We start from the raw sequence: 15829 nt of genomic DNA on the forward strand, positions 1-15829 counted from the left end.
CTGCTTTATTTGGACGTGGTCTAATCAGTTGGCAGCCTGTGATGAGCTGAAGCTGAGCCTCCTGTGATTGGCTAGGATTCTGTTGTTCGTTATACTCCTAGTTCGGTTTTCAATTTGTTTACAAACTAAGTTAGGTTGCAGTTTGTTACCTAGGAAGTCAAAGTAGGAAAACAGACTCAGGCCAATGAATACCTGCTTATTAAATTTAACAGGGTGAAAGGAAGATACAAGAAAATTTATCTAATAAGGATATATTTTTCCATTTCATTTACGTTTAGAACAAATGTATTAATTTTGAAATCATCCAGAGTAACTGACATACAATTTTTGTAATTTTGTGATACATTCTGGGATACGAATTTCATCACAAAAATGTTGTGTAAATATATTTCTGGATATGAAAAGATAACACACACACAGAGTATTTATGTCCCACCACACACATATGTGTGTGTGTGTGTGTGTGTGTGTGTGTGTGTGTGTGTGTATACGCATACACCACACCCCATGTAGCTTTCTTGACATCAGTGGTCAGTGACCTCCGATTTCTAAGTTTTCTTCAGTGAAAATTATTTGGAAAAATAAAACAATACTTACTAAATGTTTTTTTCATTCACAAATGCTGAAAGAAAGTAAAATGCAATCATGATGAAATCTCCTTACTCAGCAATTCTCTTCTTTATTGTGACACACACGACTATCATAGTGACCCTCCTCTGCACTCGCTGAAACTAAAGCCCCTGTCACTGCACTAAGACACTCAGTTTATGCCTCCCCTCCCTTACACACTCGGCTGAGGGAGCTAGTGGCTATTACAGGGTTGGGGTCACAGCAAAGATGGCAGAAATGTGATTTTTATTGAGATAGTGAAATATTTTCTGCAGTCTGGAAATAAATGAATTATACATAAGAAAAGAAAAGTCATGATCAACACCCTACTCAGCAATAATCACCACGTGGCTGGTTCCTGAGAAGCTGTAGTGTGCAGGGACAAGCCCAAGTTTGGGCTTGTGGAAGAGCCAAGAGACATATATAAAGTCACCAATCTGCTTCTTTGTGGATAAAACTTGTTACGTGATCTCCTTCAATCGTCGTGAAACCTTTCACAATAGGTATTACCACTGTCCTACCTACAAGGAGGGGAAAAGTTAGAGCTGATTAATAACTTGCCTGCTGGGGCTGCTCTTTAACACTGATCAATCCAGAGGCTGAAGTTCTAAGACCTCCAGGTATTCTTCATTAACTTTTTAAACACGAAACCCATATTACTTCTTTAATCATAAAAATCTATTATAATTAAAAAATAAACTACTTGCAAAAAAAGTAAAAGATATATGAAATAATTGGGAAGACAACTTGGCAAATATATCTCAGATGAGACATTAACATCCTTGATACAGAAATAACTTTATAGAGGAATAAGAAAATGATGTCAACCTAGAATTATCATGAAGAGCAACAAATATGCCAAATAAAATGCCATGAAAATGTTCCCAGTTACAGTAACTACAGAAGTTGTAATGCAAAACTTGAGATAATGTACTAAATGAAAAGACAAATTTTCAGAAGTGCGAAGGCTGGGACATCGAATAGACTTTCTTTTTTCCCGATGGGAAGGGTGTCAGGAAACAGGCTCTTCTTATGTACTGTGGGTTTTCATGTCAAAATTTTAAGTTTCACTTGGCAGAATCCATTGAAATTTAAGATGTTCATACTGTTTGCATGAAATTTAAAATGTTTATGCCCTTGGTGTAGAGAGAGCCCCAGGGAGCTGATGAGGAGCCAGCATAACATGGGGCCCCTTTTGAATTTCTCCTTATGGTCAATATCCCTGCTCCCTATTGACCCTGCTGCTAAGGGTTAGGGGTTAAAAATTTTCCCAGTGTGCTGATGAGAAATTCTGTGTGGAAGGCCCCATAGAGAAGCTCATCCTCAGACATGCAGACACGGCTCCATACTTGTGTATTCCTTTACACCAGAGCCTCTAGCCTCACAAACCTCTTCCCTGGTGACGTTTCTGAATTTGCAGTTTACTCCATACTTAGGGCCCAGTGGAGTTTGTAGTCAGTAATGGCCACAGCTTTATCTCCTTGCGTGCAAACTGACCCTGCTCTGCACTCGCTGAAACTAAAGCTCCTGTCACTGCACGAAGATACTTAGTTTGTGCCTCCCCTGCAGACACACAAAGTCACAGATGGACAGGCAGACATGAGAGACAAGGGAGTTCATGCTCAGTGAAGGTGGAGGTGTATTCATAGGGGTCCAGATATGTGTTGGAGGGCCCTAGTTGTCATACATTTTACAGATCACAGCCTGCATGAGGTGGTGGGTACTACCACTCACCCTGTGCCACACGAAGCTGTAAATAAGAGTTTGGGGGCTCAGGAGAGAAGAGTGGGCTGGGAAATTAGACTAGTGCTGGCACTTTAGACTAGGGCCTGGCACTTAGATGATGAGGTTTGTTAAAGCTGTTAACATTTCCAAATGCTCTACCTTGAATTCTGGAAAATGAGCCACTGGCTCTTCTGCCTGAAGATGCAGGTGCCATTTAATTGTGAAAAACTGAAGACGATTGTTGCTCTATAGGCCTCTTTAGCTGACGGAGTTATAATTAAACCTTTCAGGCAAAGATCTGTCTGAATATTTAGGGAATTGAAACAAACAATTAACAAACACTGTTCAGACTTGCTCTGACTTCGACATATGTGACCTATGTTCTTTGCCACGTAGGCCGCGCCAAAAACTGCTTGAATGTCCTCACAACATGGCAGCTAAAGCCTCCAGAAGAGGGGATGAGCGAGAGTGAGTGCGGCGGGCCGTGGCCAGTCTCTTAAGTTGCACCCTGTCATTTCTCCTCGTTTTTCTAGATTTATCCCCACTTCCTAAGAGCAATCCAATCCAGAGCAAATCTTGACTTCCTTAAGCCCCCGACAAAAGTCAATAAACACAAGCCCAAATCCTAAAATAAGTCATCCCTAACACCCTCTTATTGGGAGACCCCCCATGGGTCTCCCTGGTTCTCCCTCACTGCAATGAGTCAAAAGCCCACGTTTGTTTGGCTCCAGGTATGCTCCTGGTGATCTTTTGGCCAGAGAACACTGCCAGAGGCATGGTCCTGAATTGGCTAGCCACCCAGGGGTGGTGATGCAGAGTTTCTTAAGCCTCATCACTCCTTGTTTCCACAGTATCTGGGCTCCACGCTGGTCAAAACAATCTGTGGGGGACAGCGTCCACTGCAGATGCCTGTACCAAGCTGCGGGTAGATTATCTGTGGTATGGTGAGGAGTGTGAGGTATAAGTAAGGGCTGATTAGGATGGAGGGCAGCAAACGGCAGCCACAGCCAGGAGGGTCCAGCTACAGCTGCTCTGCTCGTGTCGCCGGGCCCTGGAGCACTCTGCTTAGGGATATGGTGGCAGGGAGGCCTGGATTATGGAGTTCATGAGGGCTTAGCTCTGAGAGGAGGCATTATTCCCCATATGTTGCTTCTCTTCCTGCCCATCAAGTACGAAGGCATCAAGTTCCTAAACACCTCCAACAAGGGGTGCTTCTCACAGGGAGCCTCCGTGGGGAATGAGCCCAGAAGCAGCTGTAGAAACTCCTGAGGAGAGTAGCCTTCAGGCCCTTTTCCATCCCTTATCTCCAACTAACTTGTGTGCCTTCCCTCAGAATACCTCTGGCTCCTGTTATTACTCTGCACTCCTAAGAGTCTGTCCCAGAACTTGCCTCTGAACTGATATCCTTACCCTTGGAGTCCCTGCTTATAGCACCTGCCCTCAGCCCTAGTGCATAATTGCTGCTGATCTTTGCAAATATGGATTCCATTAGTCCTAGTTGTCTGCTCATGAGACTTTAATGGCATCATTCCCTTAATGATCTCAGAATTCCCCTCCATGCAGCACTTCTTGAGATCCCAACCTCCTGTAACCCTCCTGCTAAAGAAAGCCAGTGGTTGGATGTAAACCCTTCACCCCTTCAATGGCCATATCCAAGAGCAGAAACCTCAAACCTAGATCACTGTTCCTCACCCACACCAAAATAAAATAAAATGGGGAGAAGCAGTGTCTGGGTGTTTTAGCACCCTAACCTGCATGAAGGAAAGCTGGTGATGTAGTGGTGAGAGGGCGCACTTTCTAGGGGTTGAGGAGGGAGGTGATATAGGCACGCCCTGAGGGAAACCAGTAGTCAGGGAATCCCAGGACACTGCTTGCACCCCAGGAGAATGTCACTGTTGAGCAGGAGATCTGTAGGCTGGACTCATCAACAGCGCTCTGCCAGTACCTTCTTCGTACTTAGCAATTGCTTGATGTGTACATGAAGTCTTCGCTATCACTCGGTCTAATTTCTCTGTATTCAGTGGTGTATTAGTTTGCTAGGGGTACCATAACAAAATAGCACAGACTAGGTGGCTTAAACAACAGAAACTAATTATTTCACAGTTCCAGAAACCAGAAGTCCAAGATCAAGGTATTGGTAGGCTTGGTTTCTTCTGAGGCCTCCCACCTTCATTTGCAGATGGCTGCCGCTTTGCTGCCTCTTCGCATGGTAGTCCCTCTGTGTGAGTGCATCCCTAGTATCTCTAATACTATATGTCCTAACCGCCACATTTTACAAGGACACCCGTTAGATTGGATGAAAGCACACACCAGTGGCCTCGTTTTAACAGAACTACCTTGTTAGAGGTCCTGCCTTCAAATACAATCACATCGTGAGGCACTGGGGGTTAAGCTTTCAACGTGTGATTTTTGGGGGACCATAATTCCGTACATAACAATTGGTGACATTAAAGCACAGAGGAAGGAAGGGGCTTGCCCAACACTTCAGTGACAGGTTCTCCTAGGTCAGGCAAGGTCTGCATTTTGCCCAGCCTTCCTCCTTTGTCGACATGGAGGCCCTATTTACCAAACCTTCGGTCTAATACTTTATGTGACATTCTCCCAATTTTCTTCTTTGGGGCGCCTATGCTCTCCTGGGCAACAGATTTTAAGATGAGGTCATACTGGCGTCCTTATAAAAGGGGGTAAATTTGTACAAGACATGCACAAAGTGAAAATAATGTGAACAGACACAGGGAGAACACAGCCATCTCTAAGTCAAGAAGAGAGGCCTGGAACAGATCCTTCCCTCTTAGCTCTCAGAAGGAACCACCGTCGCTGACACAGATGTCTAGCCTCCACCACTGTGAGAAAATGCATGTTTGTTGTTTAAGCCACCCAGTTTGTATACTTTATTATGGCAGCTCCAGCAAGCTAATCCACCTTTTACAGAGCTCCCTGCTGCCCTCTCAGTACCAGGGTGGATGTTGCTGTTAAGTGTCAAGAGAAAATGATGTTTTCCAAAATATGTGTGGCTCTGGATCCCAGACAACTCTTGGCACTCCCAACGTCATTGGAATCTTATGTGTGTCCCAAATCTTACCACCTGCCTGGTGGCAGTGGGGTGTTTAGGAGCAGAGGCTCTGGTAACAGACTGCCTCCGTTTGATTCTGGGCTCAGACACTCACTAGCTGTATGATCTTGTACAACTTTCACTGTGCCTAGTTCCTCAGCTGTAAAAACTGGGATATAGTGCAACCAATCTCAGAGGCTTCTTTTGAAGACTAAATGGGGCAACTTAGTTACAGACTGTGTAACTGTAGCTCACATTGCCAGTATAATAATCTCTCTGGTCCAGATTATGCCTGTGCTGGTGCTCTGCGTAGGGGCATGGTGACACAGGACAGGCATCAGAAAGAGAAGAAACAGCCCCTAAACCCCCAAATTATTTCGGTTGTAATCTGTTTCCTCCCAGGATCTGACACAGGAGACCATCCTGACTTTGGGGCGGGCATTTAAGGTGGCCGATCAGCTAGCCCTAAAGGCCCAGAAGTCCAGGCCGATGGAAGATTTTGCAGCTGGGAAACTGAAACAAAATCTTCCAAACCAGTCTTTAAGCTTCAAGTTGGCATAAGGAAATTGGAAATACATAGATTCCAGTCCCCAAGGCTCTCTACCTCCTCTCTAGCCTTGGGATTTGAGGTCTTTACATGGGACTGCATGCAGAGAGGGTCTTCCCATACTTCTAGAGACTTTGCCCCTCCAAAAAAAAAAAAACTTCCTTCTTAACTACTTTCTCTGCTGCCAAGGTCTTTGCCTTGGGGGGGCAGCCACCACTCTGGCACCAGGTAGACAGTGGTCAGCCACAGTGCATTGCTTTGCTCCCCTCCCTTGCTGGACTTATCCCAGGGCTAAGCCACTGTGAGGCCACAAGGAATACCGCTCACAGAGGAGCCCCTGATAATGTAGATTAGTAACTACTGGGGGTTAGGGCAGGGATCTGCTAATAGGTACAGGATTTCTTTTTAGGATGATGGGAATGTTATCAAAATAGATTATGGGAATGATCGCACACAACACAGTGAGCACACTGAAAAAAAAAAACTGAATTGTATCTTTTAAAATAGGAAACTTTTGTTGTGTGAATTATATCCCAATAAAGAATGTAGCACAAGGGAGTGACTCGTGCAGCAAAGAAAGCCTATATTGTCTTAGAGAATACCTAAATTATCACAGAACTGTTGGTAGAAATATGGATGATAAAAGGCACTGCTGTTGAGGGCTCAGAAAGAAGAAACATGTTTTTGGAAACTGGGAGACAGGGTATTCTTGTCACATCGGGGCAGAAAGCTCAGCTCAATTGTGCCTTACATTTGTGTGGAAAGCAGAACTTAAAAGGGATGAACCCGAATATTTATTTGAGTAGATTTCCCAGTAACATGTTGAAGCTGTGGTCTGGTTTCTTAGTGGTGCTTATAGCATAATACAAGAATAAAAGGAGTAATTGAGGGATGAGAGCTGTTAAGCAAAAAGGAACCAAGACTTTAAGATGTGGGAAATTCTCAGCCTATCCAGACTGCACAAAATGCTAAAATTGGGAGATTGACTCTCAGGAAAACATGCAGTAAGAAGAAAGCCAAGGATATGGCTGGAGAATCTTTTGCTAAAGCATTGAAAGGATGAAAAGATCAGAATATTCGCAGGGCTCAATTAAATCATGCATGTGACTCGTGGGTCCCCTCGATCTTCTCAGCAGAATCCAGGAATAGAGATAAGATTATCCAGGAAAGATCTGTCAAGTAACCTCTTGTCCAGTGGAGAGAATCCTCAACACATAGAGTAGACCCATGAGGTTTTCAAAGAATGCCATGCCAGCAGAAACACTGCCAACTTGAACTGAAAGTGACAGAGAGAGGATGAAATAAAAGAAGGCTGTTGGACTTCCAAAATTCTACAGGCAAGAAACAGGCAGATAAAAGTATTCTGCTGCAAACATGTATTACTCTTCAAAACAAAAACAAAAACAAAAACAAAAAAAGATGACTCTGAGGACAGAGCCTGGCTCTGTTCACTTAAAGGATGGAACCTCAGGCATAGAGGGCAGAACCTCTAGCCACGGAGGAATATTCCCAGGCCTTGAAACCTAAACGAGTTTACCCGATTGGATTTCAAGTTGGTTTGGAGCTCGTAACTTTTTGCTTGCTTTCATTTTTTTCCCGTTGGGAGGGGAAATGTCTATAACTATTATCCTATGTCCGTGTCACCACTGTAATAAAAAAGAGGTAACCTTTTTTCTAGCTCGCAGGGCCACTGATGAAAAGAAATTTTGCCTCAAGAAGGATCATGCCCAGAGTCTGTCTCATACCTGGTTTAGATGATTTACAGATGAGATTTTCAACTCTAGTTGGAGTCAAGACTTTTGGGGATATTGAGGTGAGGCAAATATATTTTGCATGTAGAATGAACATGAATTTTGGGAAGTTAGAGGGTAGGCTGTGGTAAGCTAAATAATGGCCTCCAAAGATATCCATGTTGTAGTCTCTGGAACCCTTGACTGTCACCTCATATGGCAAAAGGGACTTTACAAATGTGACTAAGGATCTTGAGGTGGGGAGATTATCCTGCCTGGCGCTAAATGTAAGAACGTTTCCTTATTAAGAGGGAAGGAGAGGGACATTTCACATAGAAGGACGCAATGTGGTGACTGACACAAGACGCTATGATGCTGGCTTGGATGGTAAAGGAATGGGAGCTCTGGAAGCTCCAGGGAAGAATCCATTGCCTTGCCAAGGAATAAAGAATACAGCTTCAGAAGCTAAAAATGGCAAGGCAATGGATTCTCCGTTAGAGCTACCAGAGGGAGCCTGGTCCTGCTGACTTCCTGATTTTGACCCACTGAAACTGATTTTGGTCTTCTGACACTCAGGATGATAAAAGAATAAATGTATGTTATTTTAAGCCACAAAGTTCAGGGGGTAGTTTGTTACAACAGCCATAAGAAAAGAAGAAAATAATACAGGAACCTCTAGAGATGATCTAGTCCAGTGGTTTTGAAACAGTCCTCAAAACTCCTTCTTCCAGCTCTACTTCAACTCAAGCTGCCTAGCTTTGTTTTTTGTTTTTTTTTTTTTTTTTGAGACGGAGTCTCGCTCTGTAGCCCGGGCTGGAGTGCAGTGGCCGGATCTCAGCTCACTGCAAGCTCTGCCTCCCAGGTTTACGCCATTCTCCTGCCTCAGCCTCCCGAGTAGCTGGGACTACAGGCGCCCGCCACCTCGCCCGGCTAGTTTTTTGTATTTTTTTAGTAGAGACGGGGTTTCATGGTGTTCGCCAGGATGGTCTCGATCTCCTGACCTCGTGATCCGCCCGTCTCGGCCTCCCAAAGTGCTTGGGATTACAGGCTTGAGCCACCGCGCCCGGCCGAAGCTGCCTAGCTTTGATCTCTCTTATTCGTGGTCTTTCTGGAAAGATTTCATTTTTCGACAAATAACTCTATAGAATTGAACAACAAAATCAGTAATTTAGTCAAGTATTGAATTTTATAGATGAAGACAAAGAAAAAGCCCAAGAAAGTGAAATGATTTTCCCTTACTCACTCAAAGAAGACCAGATAAATAAATAAATATATAAACAAACAAACACAGGTTCTCACCCTCAATTAGAGCTTTCTGTACCACATTGTTCTAAAATTGGAAAAGTAGATTGGAGATAAATTGTTAAAGAATAATTGAAATAATATATGTAGAGTGCTTAAAAGAGTGCCTGGCGCATACACACTCACAAATATTAGTTGTAATTATAATATATACTTGCATATGCACAGAATATCTTTAGAAGTATACACAAAAACCTGGAAATAGTTTCCTCTAAGTAGGACAAATGAGATACAGGGGTGGGAAAGAAACCAAATTTTCTCTGTACTGCATGTCATTTTTAACCATGTGCATGTTCCACCTATCTAACTGTGCATCCATCCATCCCTAAATGGTGAACAGAATGGAGTGGAGCTATCTTTCCTTGTTTAGGATCAGGATTCCCATTTCCTCCATGTGGAAGCACAAGAGAACCAATAAACTCAAAATCTCCAAGAAATCAAAATAAGTCAGATTTTAATTATAAAGTATAAAGCAAAGTTTCACTGCAGCCGAAAGTCAGTATCCATCAACTACTCAGTCATCTTCACAGGGATCGCTTCAGAACACACTTGTCTGTAAGATAATCTGGCTCCCAAAATTAATATATTTTTTAAAAATTGTACTAGTATTGTCTAATCAGATTAGATAATTTAACTAGGCTGGGCTCACTGCCTATTTATTAATTATAAAACATTCATCTGCCGTGGTCTCTGTCCTGAGATTATCTAGTCACAAGATTAGAACACTTGAGTGATCCATTCCACAGCTTTTCTGTGTGCCTTATCTCCAGCCAAAGTAAAAGTAGCACTCTGTTTACCCAGCTATGTCACCCATCTGGTATCCACCCTCTAGGGAAATCAATCAGGTGGTTCCCCTGGGACTAACGGAACTCCAATCTCATCTGTTACTTTTCTTGGGCTGAGTAAATTGTACTCAGCTCCTTCCATCCGCCGAAATAATGAGGATATGATTTTTTTTTCACCCAGTTTGGGTCTATCCCACAAGTAAGTTTCTATTTTTCCCTGTCCCTTCTAAATCCAAACCTAGTCCAAATCCAAACCTAATTTTTTACCTAATTTTCTAGATTGCTGCTTGTCTGCTGCAGTTGGCCTGGGAATGATGGGATGAACCTCTGCAGTCTTTAAAAACAAGCCCAAGTCCTTGTGGACCAAGAACATTTATCATTTGTGTTGCCAAGTCAGCTCATATTCATAACTTGGCAGTTGGAGTCCCAGACTAGGAGTGGGAAAAAGCATGGCAGCGGTCCCACGCTTGAATACGCACATCGATTCTGTCAAGAAGAATGAGATGTTCTAAGCCTAGAGATGTGGAAAGATAAGATTAATTCAGCTATAGAAATAGGATCGGAGTGAACTTGATACGACACTCACTGACCTAATTGCTTCGGTTTACTGTCATTATCAGAGATTCCAAGCCTGACCCCTAGAATCACTTGAAAGAAACAGAAATCCCATGGAAGCTGAGACCTGTCCTTAGCTGAATGCTTGTTGGCACAAAGTTGATATTCACAACATCAACTTTCAACCAATCCCCAGTTTTCATACTGTTTAAAACCGGACATTGGAACAGGAGCTGGGAACTCTTACTATTGCTGTATCCTTGAAAATTATAAGGAAATATGGTGCTAGAAATGGAGTTCTATGACTTCTCTTCATCTGCAATTCAGTGAATTTCTGACTTCCAGAAGCCCTTATATTCATTCTCTGGATAATCTCACAAAGAGTTTTCAAAGCCCTCAAGGAAATGAGTTTTCACTGGAGAAAATAATGCTAGTGACTGCAGGTTAATGAGTTTCCCCCTCCCCCACCAGATTACTTAAGGCTGTATGTCTGCTGCCTGAACCCTGAAGGCCAGGTGGTGATCCAAGGCCATGCATGGTGCCCAGCTTAGGAGCCGAGGTGTCCGTGAGAACCAAAACATCCCAGGGCGTACTGGGAAACATACCAAGAAAAAGAGTCTCATTGCATATGGAAGGCAAAGAGCCAGAAAATTAGCTTAAAATCAGCTTGCAGACGAGTGTCAGGGCAGATCCCCAGAGCTGTCCTGCTGCCACCCAGGAATGCCCCATACGTAAGTCCCAATAAATTCATCTACTTATCAAGTTGAACTTGTCCGGGTCATTCTTTGGTCTCTTAACTCCTTCCCAGTTTTGAGGGGGCGTTATTCTATACAGTCCCAGGATTTTCCCTTACCAGTACCTGATGCCCAGATTCCAGCTCAGGCAAGCATACTGAAGAATGATCAGCCAGTGAAGGGAAAACGGAGGGCCCACTGGATTCTCACTCAGCTAGTTAGGGGATGAGGGTGCAGAACCTGACTTCAGCTAGAACACAGGAGGAACTGAAATTTTCTTGCAGCTCAGAAGTTTATTAGTGAAGGGGATTGGGCCGTTTGGTGTTTACATGCTTGACCCCTGCATCCCTGTGTCCTGGCTGTAGCAAGGAAGAGGGCTGAGTGTTCGACTGACCACAGGTGATGTCCTCCCAGAAACATGCTGACCTCTCTCTCCTGGATCCCTGTTGCCATGGCTGGGGTCCAGCACTATCAGTTATGCTCCACATCTGTTTCTTGTGCTTGAGCTGGATGGATGATGTTTTTTAGGATCTCAGCATAGTATGGGCCAAATACCTGCTGATTATGATGCATCAGATTGAGAAACTTCCAGCCCAGTTCTGCCAACTCCCTTTCAATGAGAATGAGGCCTCCAGGAAAGTGTAGCAGAGACTCCTGCATGCCATGAAGCAAACAGCATTTGAGAAACAAACGGATCCGCTGATCTGGGAGCAGGGGAAAACAATGAAAAGAGGAACAGACAGGGTTCAGAAGAAATTCACAATGCCTTTGCTCTATCTGCTCACCAAAGTTTTGCGTTAACAGAGTTATTCACTGACCTCTCCACTCATTCGGGTAAACTGTATACATGTGATTTTTGTTTGTTTGGGGGAGTGGAATGCCATCAAGCTCCCAAAGGACAGTGCATGATCAAAAGATGCTGAGGTAGTAAATTTCTAGGGGGTTCATAAGATTATGTAGCTGGACGTGAGATCCTAGTGCACATTTAACTTAATAAGAGGACTGTAGACCCGGTACCTGAAAGTAACAACACATGTTGCAACCAGTGCACCACGTTCAGGCCCATACACCCAATCCAGGCTACGATCCGATGCTAAAGTTCAAAGCAAGCTGGCCAAGTGTGCTGCTTCCATTCCAGCATGGAACATACCCTACAGCCTAACTCTACAGCACTTCCATGGAGAGGCATAGGGGCCCAAATGGTAGCTTAAAGCATAGGATAGAGAAAGGGTTTCTCCATATATCTTGACCGACATTTAGAATATGCCCTGGAACGGGCTGGGTGCGGTGGCTCACGTATGTAATCCCAGCACTTTGGGAGTGCGAGGCAGGCGTATCACGAGGTCAGGAGTTCGAGACCAACCTGGCCAACATGGTGAACCCCCATCTCTACTAAAAATACAAAAAAATTAGCCAGGCATGGTGGCACCTGCCTGTAGTCCCAACTACTCGAGAGGCTGAGGCAGTAGAATCGCTTGAACTCGGAAGTTTGAGGTTACAGTGAGCCTAGATCGTGCCACTTCACTCCAGCTTGGGCAACAGAGTGAGATTTTGTCTCAAAAAAAAAAAAAAAAAAAGAAAAGAAAAGAAGAGAAAAAAGAAAATACCAGGAATGATTCGTAGGGTTACTGTGACAGTATCCAACACCTGTGAATGACATATCTTGGGTGCAGAGCTGCCTTCAAACCATACATGCATTCTCCAAATTGAAAAAGATCTATTTGAACCATGCACATTATAGAAGAGGAAACTAAAGCGAACAACTTTCCAAATGATCATGCCTTTTCATTTTTAAATGGTTAGGTAACTCACTTTCAGGGTAAGGTCTACCCACCCCCGCACCCCCCACATTCTTGCCACTTTTCTGCACGACGACCATGGGGATTCTTACCAACAATGCTCCGAATGCAGTTTTCTTTCTTGGTGATGTTCTGGAGTTGGCCTAGGAGAGATGCTGTGTTTTCACTGCTCAGAGTAGTGAGGCCCATGTCCTTAAGGCCTTGATGGATTTCCTGAGACACCTGTTCACTCACACTCAGCATAGTCTCTTCAGGCCTAGATAATGAGGGATAGAATGCAGAGTGGGCCTGGCAGAGGGACAAAGTCCGGAGAGCCTCATACCACAAACCAGGCCTATTCCAGGAAGAATTCCGGCTCTCTGCCACCAGAAGACAGCATTAGCCACCGGGCAGATGACATACACTCATTGTTACCCACAAGGCACCACTTGATCCAAACATACAGCACCATACGCCACTTCGATGAAAACAAAGTAAATTGGGCAAGGGCTCGGTTCCATCCTTGGATCTACTCAGCATTCTCCAGTCCCATCAACTGTATTTAAATATTGTTTTAAGACTCTATTGGATATTTTTCACGGTTTTTCTCCTACCCCACCAATTAAATTGCAAATAAATTAAGAGGCCTGGACTTCCAACTCCTCCTTTTACTTTGGTATAATATCCCTGCCCCCACATGCAGTGAATGGTCACTATCACTGACCAACTGATCAACTTCTGGATACACATAGCACAAATCCACTGTCATTCAATCAAGTATATAATGATGCATTTTTAGCAAGCACATAAGGAATATTTGCAGCAAACTGGCTTCCACACTCTCCTCTTTGGAAAATAAGTTTTATTTTCTGTATCCCAAACCTCAATACAACTTATCAAAGATACCAAAATCTTTGCAGATCGTTTCCAAGGGCCTTTGTGTGGTTTGTGATGAAGAATAAGCAATAATAGTATTGATATTACCTATGTCCCAAATACCACACATTTTCCCCTCTAACAGAGATCTACGAATCTTACCTGGAGATAAATTCCTCAGTTAGGGCCTTGGTGATGCATTTCAGTCTATCCACAAATTCAGATGAGCTGAATAAAATTTCACCAGAGAAGCTTCTGGCCACTAGCAAGACTGAGGCCAGGACAGTTAACTGGTGCAACTGGAACGCCATTTCCTGGAGCCGGGTTCTGTCCATCAGCAGAGTCTGGTGAGGGAGCGAAGGACAGCCCATCAGAAGAGGAGGGTTTGAATGGAGGCACTGAATAGCATAGAACAAGGCAATGCCCCAACACACATCCCTACCTCAGGGAATTCTTCGTTTTCAGGATCCCAGAGGAGGAGGTTCAGGTAGCCTTGGTATAGCACCATTGTTGGACTCGGGGGCTCTGAGTTGTTACCTGCCCCGTTTGGAAGTGAACACGCCACGCTGCGAGAGGAGCTAGGTGACTCAGGAGAACTCGGACATGGTGTAGTGATGTCTGTGGCTGCTTTGGTTAGCCATTTTGTGGTATAATCGAGGAGACCTATGACGAGAAGGAAATACGCATCGTAAAATTCCAAGGCTTAAAGAGGACAGCTTTGAGACATACTCCTGGTCTATAAAGAAGTGATTTTGTAGATCTTTCGATCTTAGAGAAACACTCCCTCTCCCTTCCCCTTGCCCAAGGAAGAATCTTCCTTTTCAAGAAATAGAAAATAGCCTCTATTGCTATAAGAAGGCAGACCTGAGGTCGAATTTCCCCTCTCTTGCCCTTAAATTTTAAACATACTGGGCTGTTTATCAAGGAGTTCCTGGAATTTAGCTTGTTCATACTGGATGGAATGCTCCTGCAGATAGGGTCGAAAGCTCTGGATGGTATAGTTCACCATGTCCATTTTCATTAGGCCCAGAACACGGAAGATGCCCCTGCCATAGGGAGAAACAGAACATTTACACTATTAAAGGAAATCTAGTGTGGAAGGGTGGAATCCAAGCAAGGAGCCATAAAAGCAGAGTATCTGAGAGTTAGAAAAAGCCTTAAAAACAAATAGTCCTACTTCAACTTATGAATAACGGTATTGTGACCAGTGACCCAAGGCCATAGAGTGAGTTGATGGCAAAACTAAGGACAGTTATACCTCCTGACACTTTAACTACCATATTAGAGGTCTTTCGCCTGTAATCATTTTGTCACCTTAAAAAAAAAAAGGGTAGTCAGTGAAAGGAAAATCACCAAGGTGTTAACAATTACATGTGGGTAGCTGGGATGTGGGTGACTGAATTTCTAACTCATTGAGCAGATCATTTTACTATTCCAGGTCCTGGTTCTTCTAGCCGTGAAACACGGATAATCCTCTTTCCTGTCCCCTCACAAGGTTTGAGTTGGGACAAACAGGACAACATCTGGGAAAGGGCAATTTGCAATCTATAGGAGAAAGAATTACTGTACCTTAATGTCTTAACAGTATCATGACATAAAGGAGACCCAACTGATCTAAAGATCATCAAAGGAACCCTGGGAGACTGTCCTTGGAAAATAAAAGCCAATAATCCAGAAAGGAGAAAAGGTGTGTTAGTCAGGTCGTCAGTACACAAGAGCTAGATAAGACAGGGGCTATATCACAGCATCTGGCTCAGAGTTCTCCAGCACAGTGTCAAGAGCTAGATAAGACAGGGGCTATATCACAGCATCTGGCTCAGAGTTCTCCAGCACAGGGTCTAAGGCAGATTTGGGGGACAGCACATCTAGACTCTCACCTCAGTAACTGTACTGGATCTGTTATGGCCTCTAGTTTCTGTATCGCTTCATCTCGAACTGGTGCACATAGCAGAGTCATCAAATTGAGAATGTAGTTAGAAAGATGAGGGACATCCAGGGCTCCATGTTCTGCTTCCTGCTTGAGGAGATCTGTGTCCAGAGCTTCTTCTATCTCATTTCTTAGGCGGTTCTGCCATGGTAATAGCAGTGATAGCAAGGTCTGCCCAACAAAGGAAATCAAAGGAGCCAAGTTCTGTT

The 15829-nt window shown here is 43.9% G+C and overlaps 1 protein-coding gene across 1 annotated transcript; it reads right to left on the bottom strand.

Annotated features, from left to right (window-relative positions):
* Positions 1-11299: 11299 nt before the first annotated feature.
* On the bottom strand, positions 11300-15781 carry LOC105499342 (T-complex protein 11-like X-linked protein 2). The gene is made up of 6 exons (XM_071088714.1): positions 15571-15781; positions 14603-14739; positions 14136-14356; positions 13856-14037; positions 12931-13094; positions 11300-11743 (listed from the first exon to the last, which is right to left on the bottom strand). The coding sequence occupies exons 1-6, from the start codon at positions 15648-15650 to the stop codon at positions 11511-11513; spliced, it is 1017 nt and encodes a 338-aa protein (XP_070944815.1). The 5' UTR covers positions 15651-15781; the 3' UTR covers positions 11300-11510.
* Positions 15782-15829: the final 48 nt, after the last annotated feature.

Source organism: Macaca nemestrina, chromosome X (genome assembly GCF_043159975.1).
Source record: "Macaca nemestrina isolate mMacNem1 chromosome X, mMacNem.hap1, whole genome shotgun sequence".
NCBI lineage: Eukaryota > Metazoa > Chordata > Mammalia > Primates > Cercopithecidae > Macaca > Macaca nemestrina.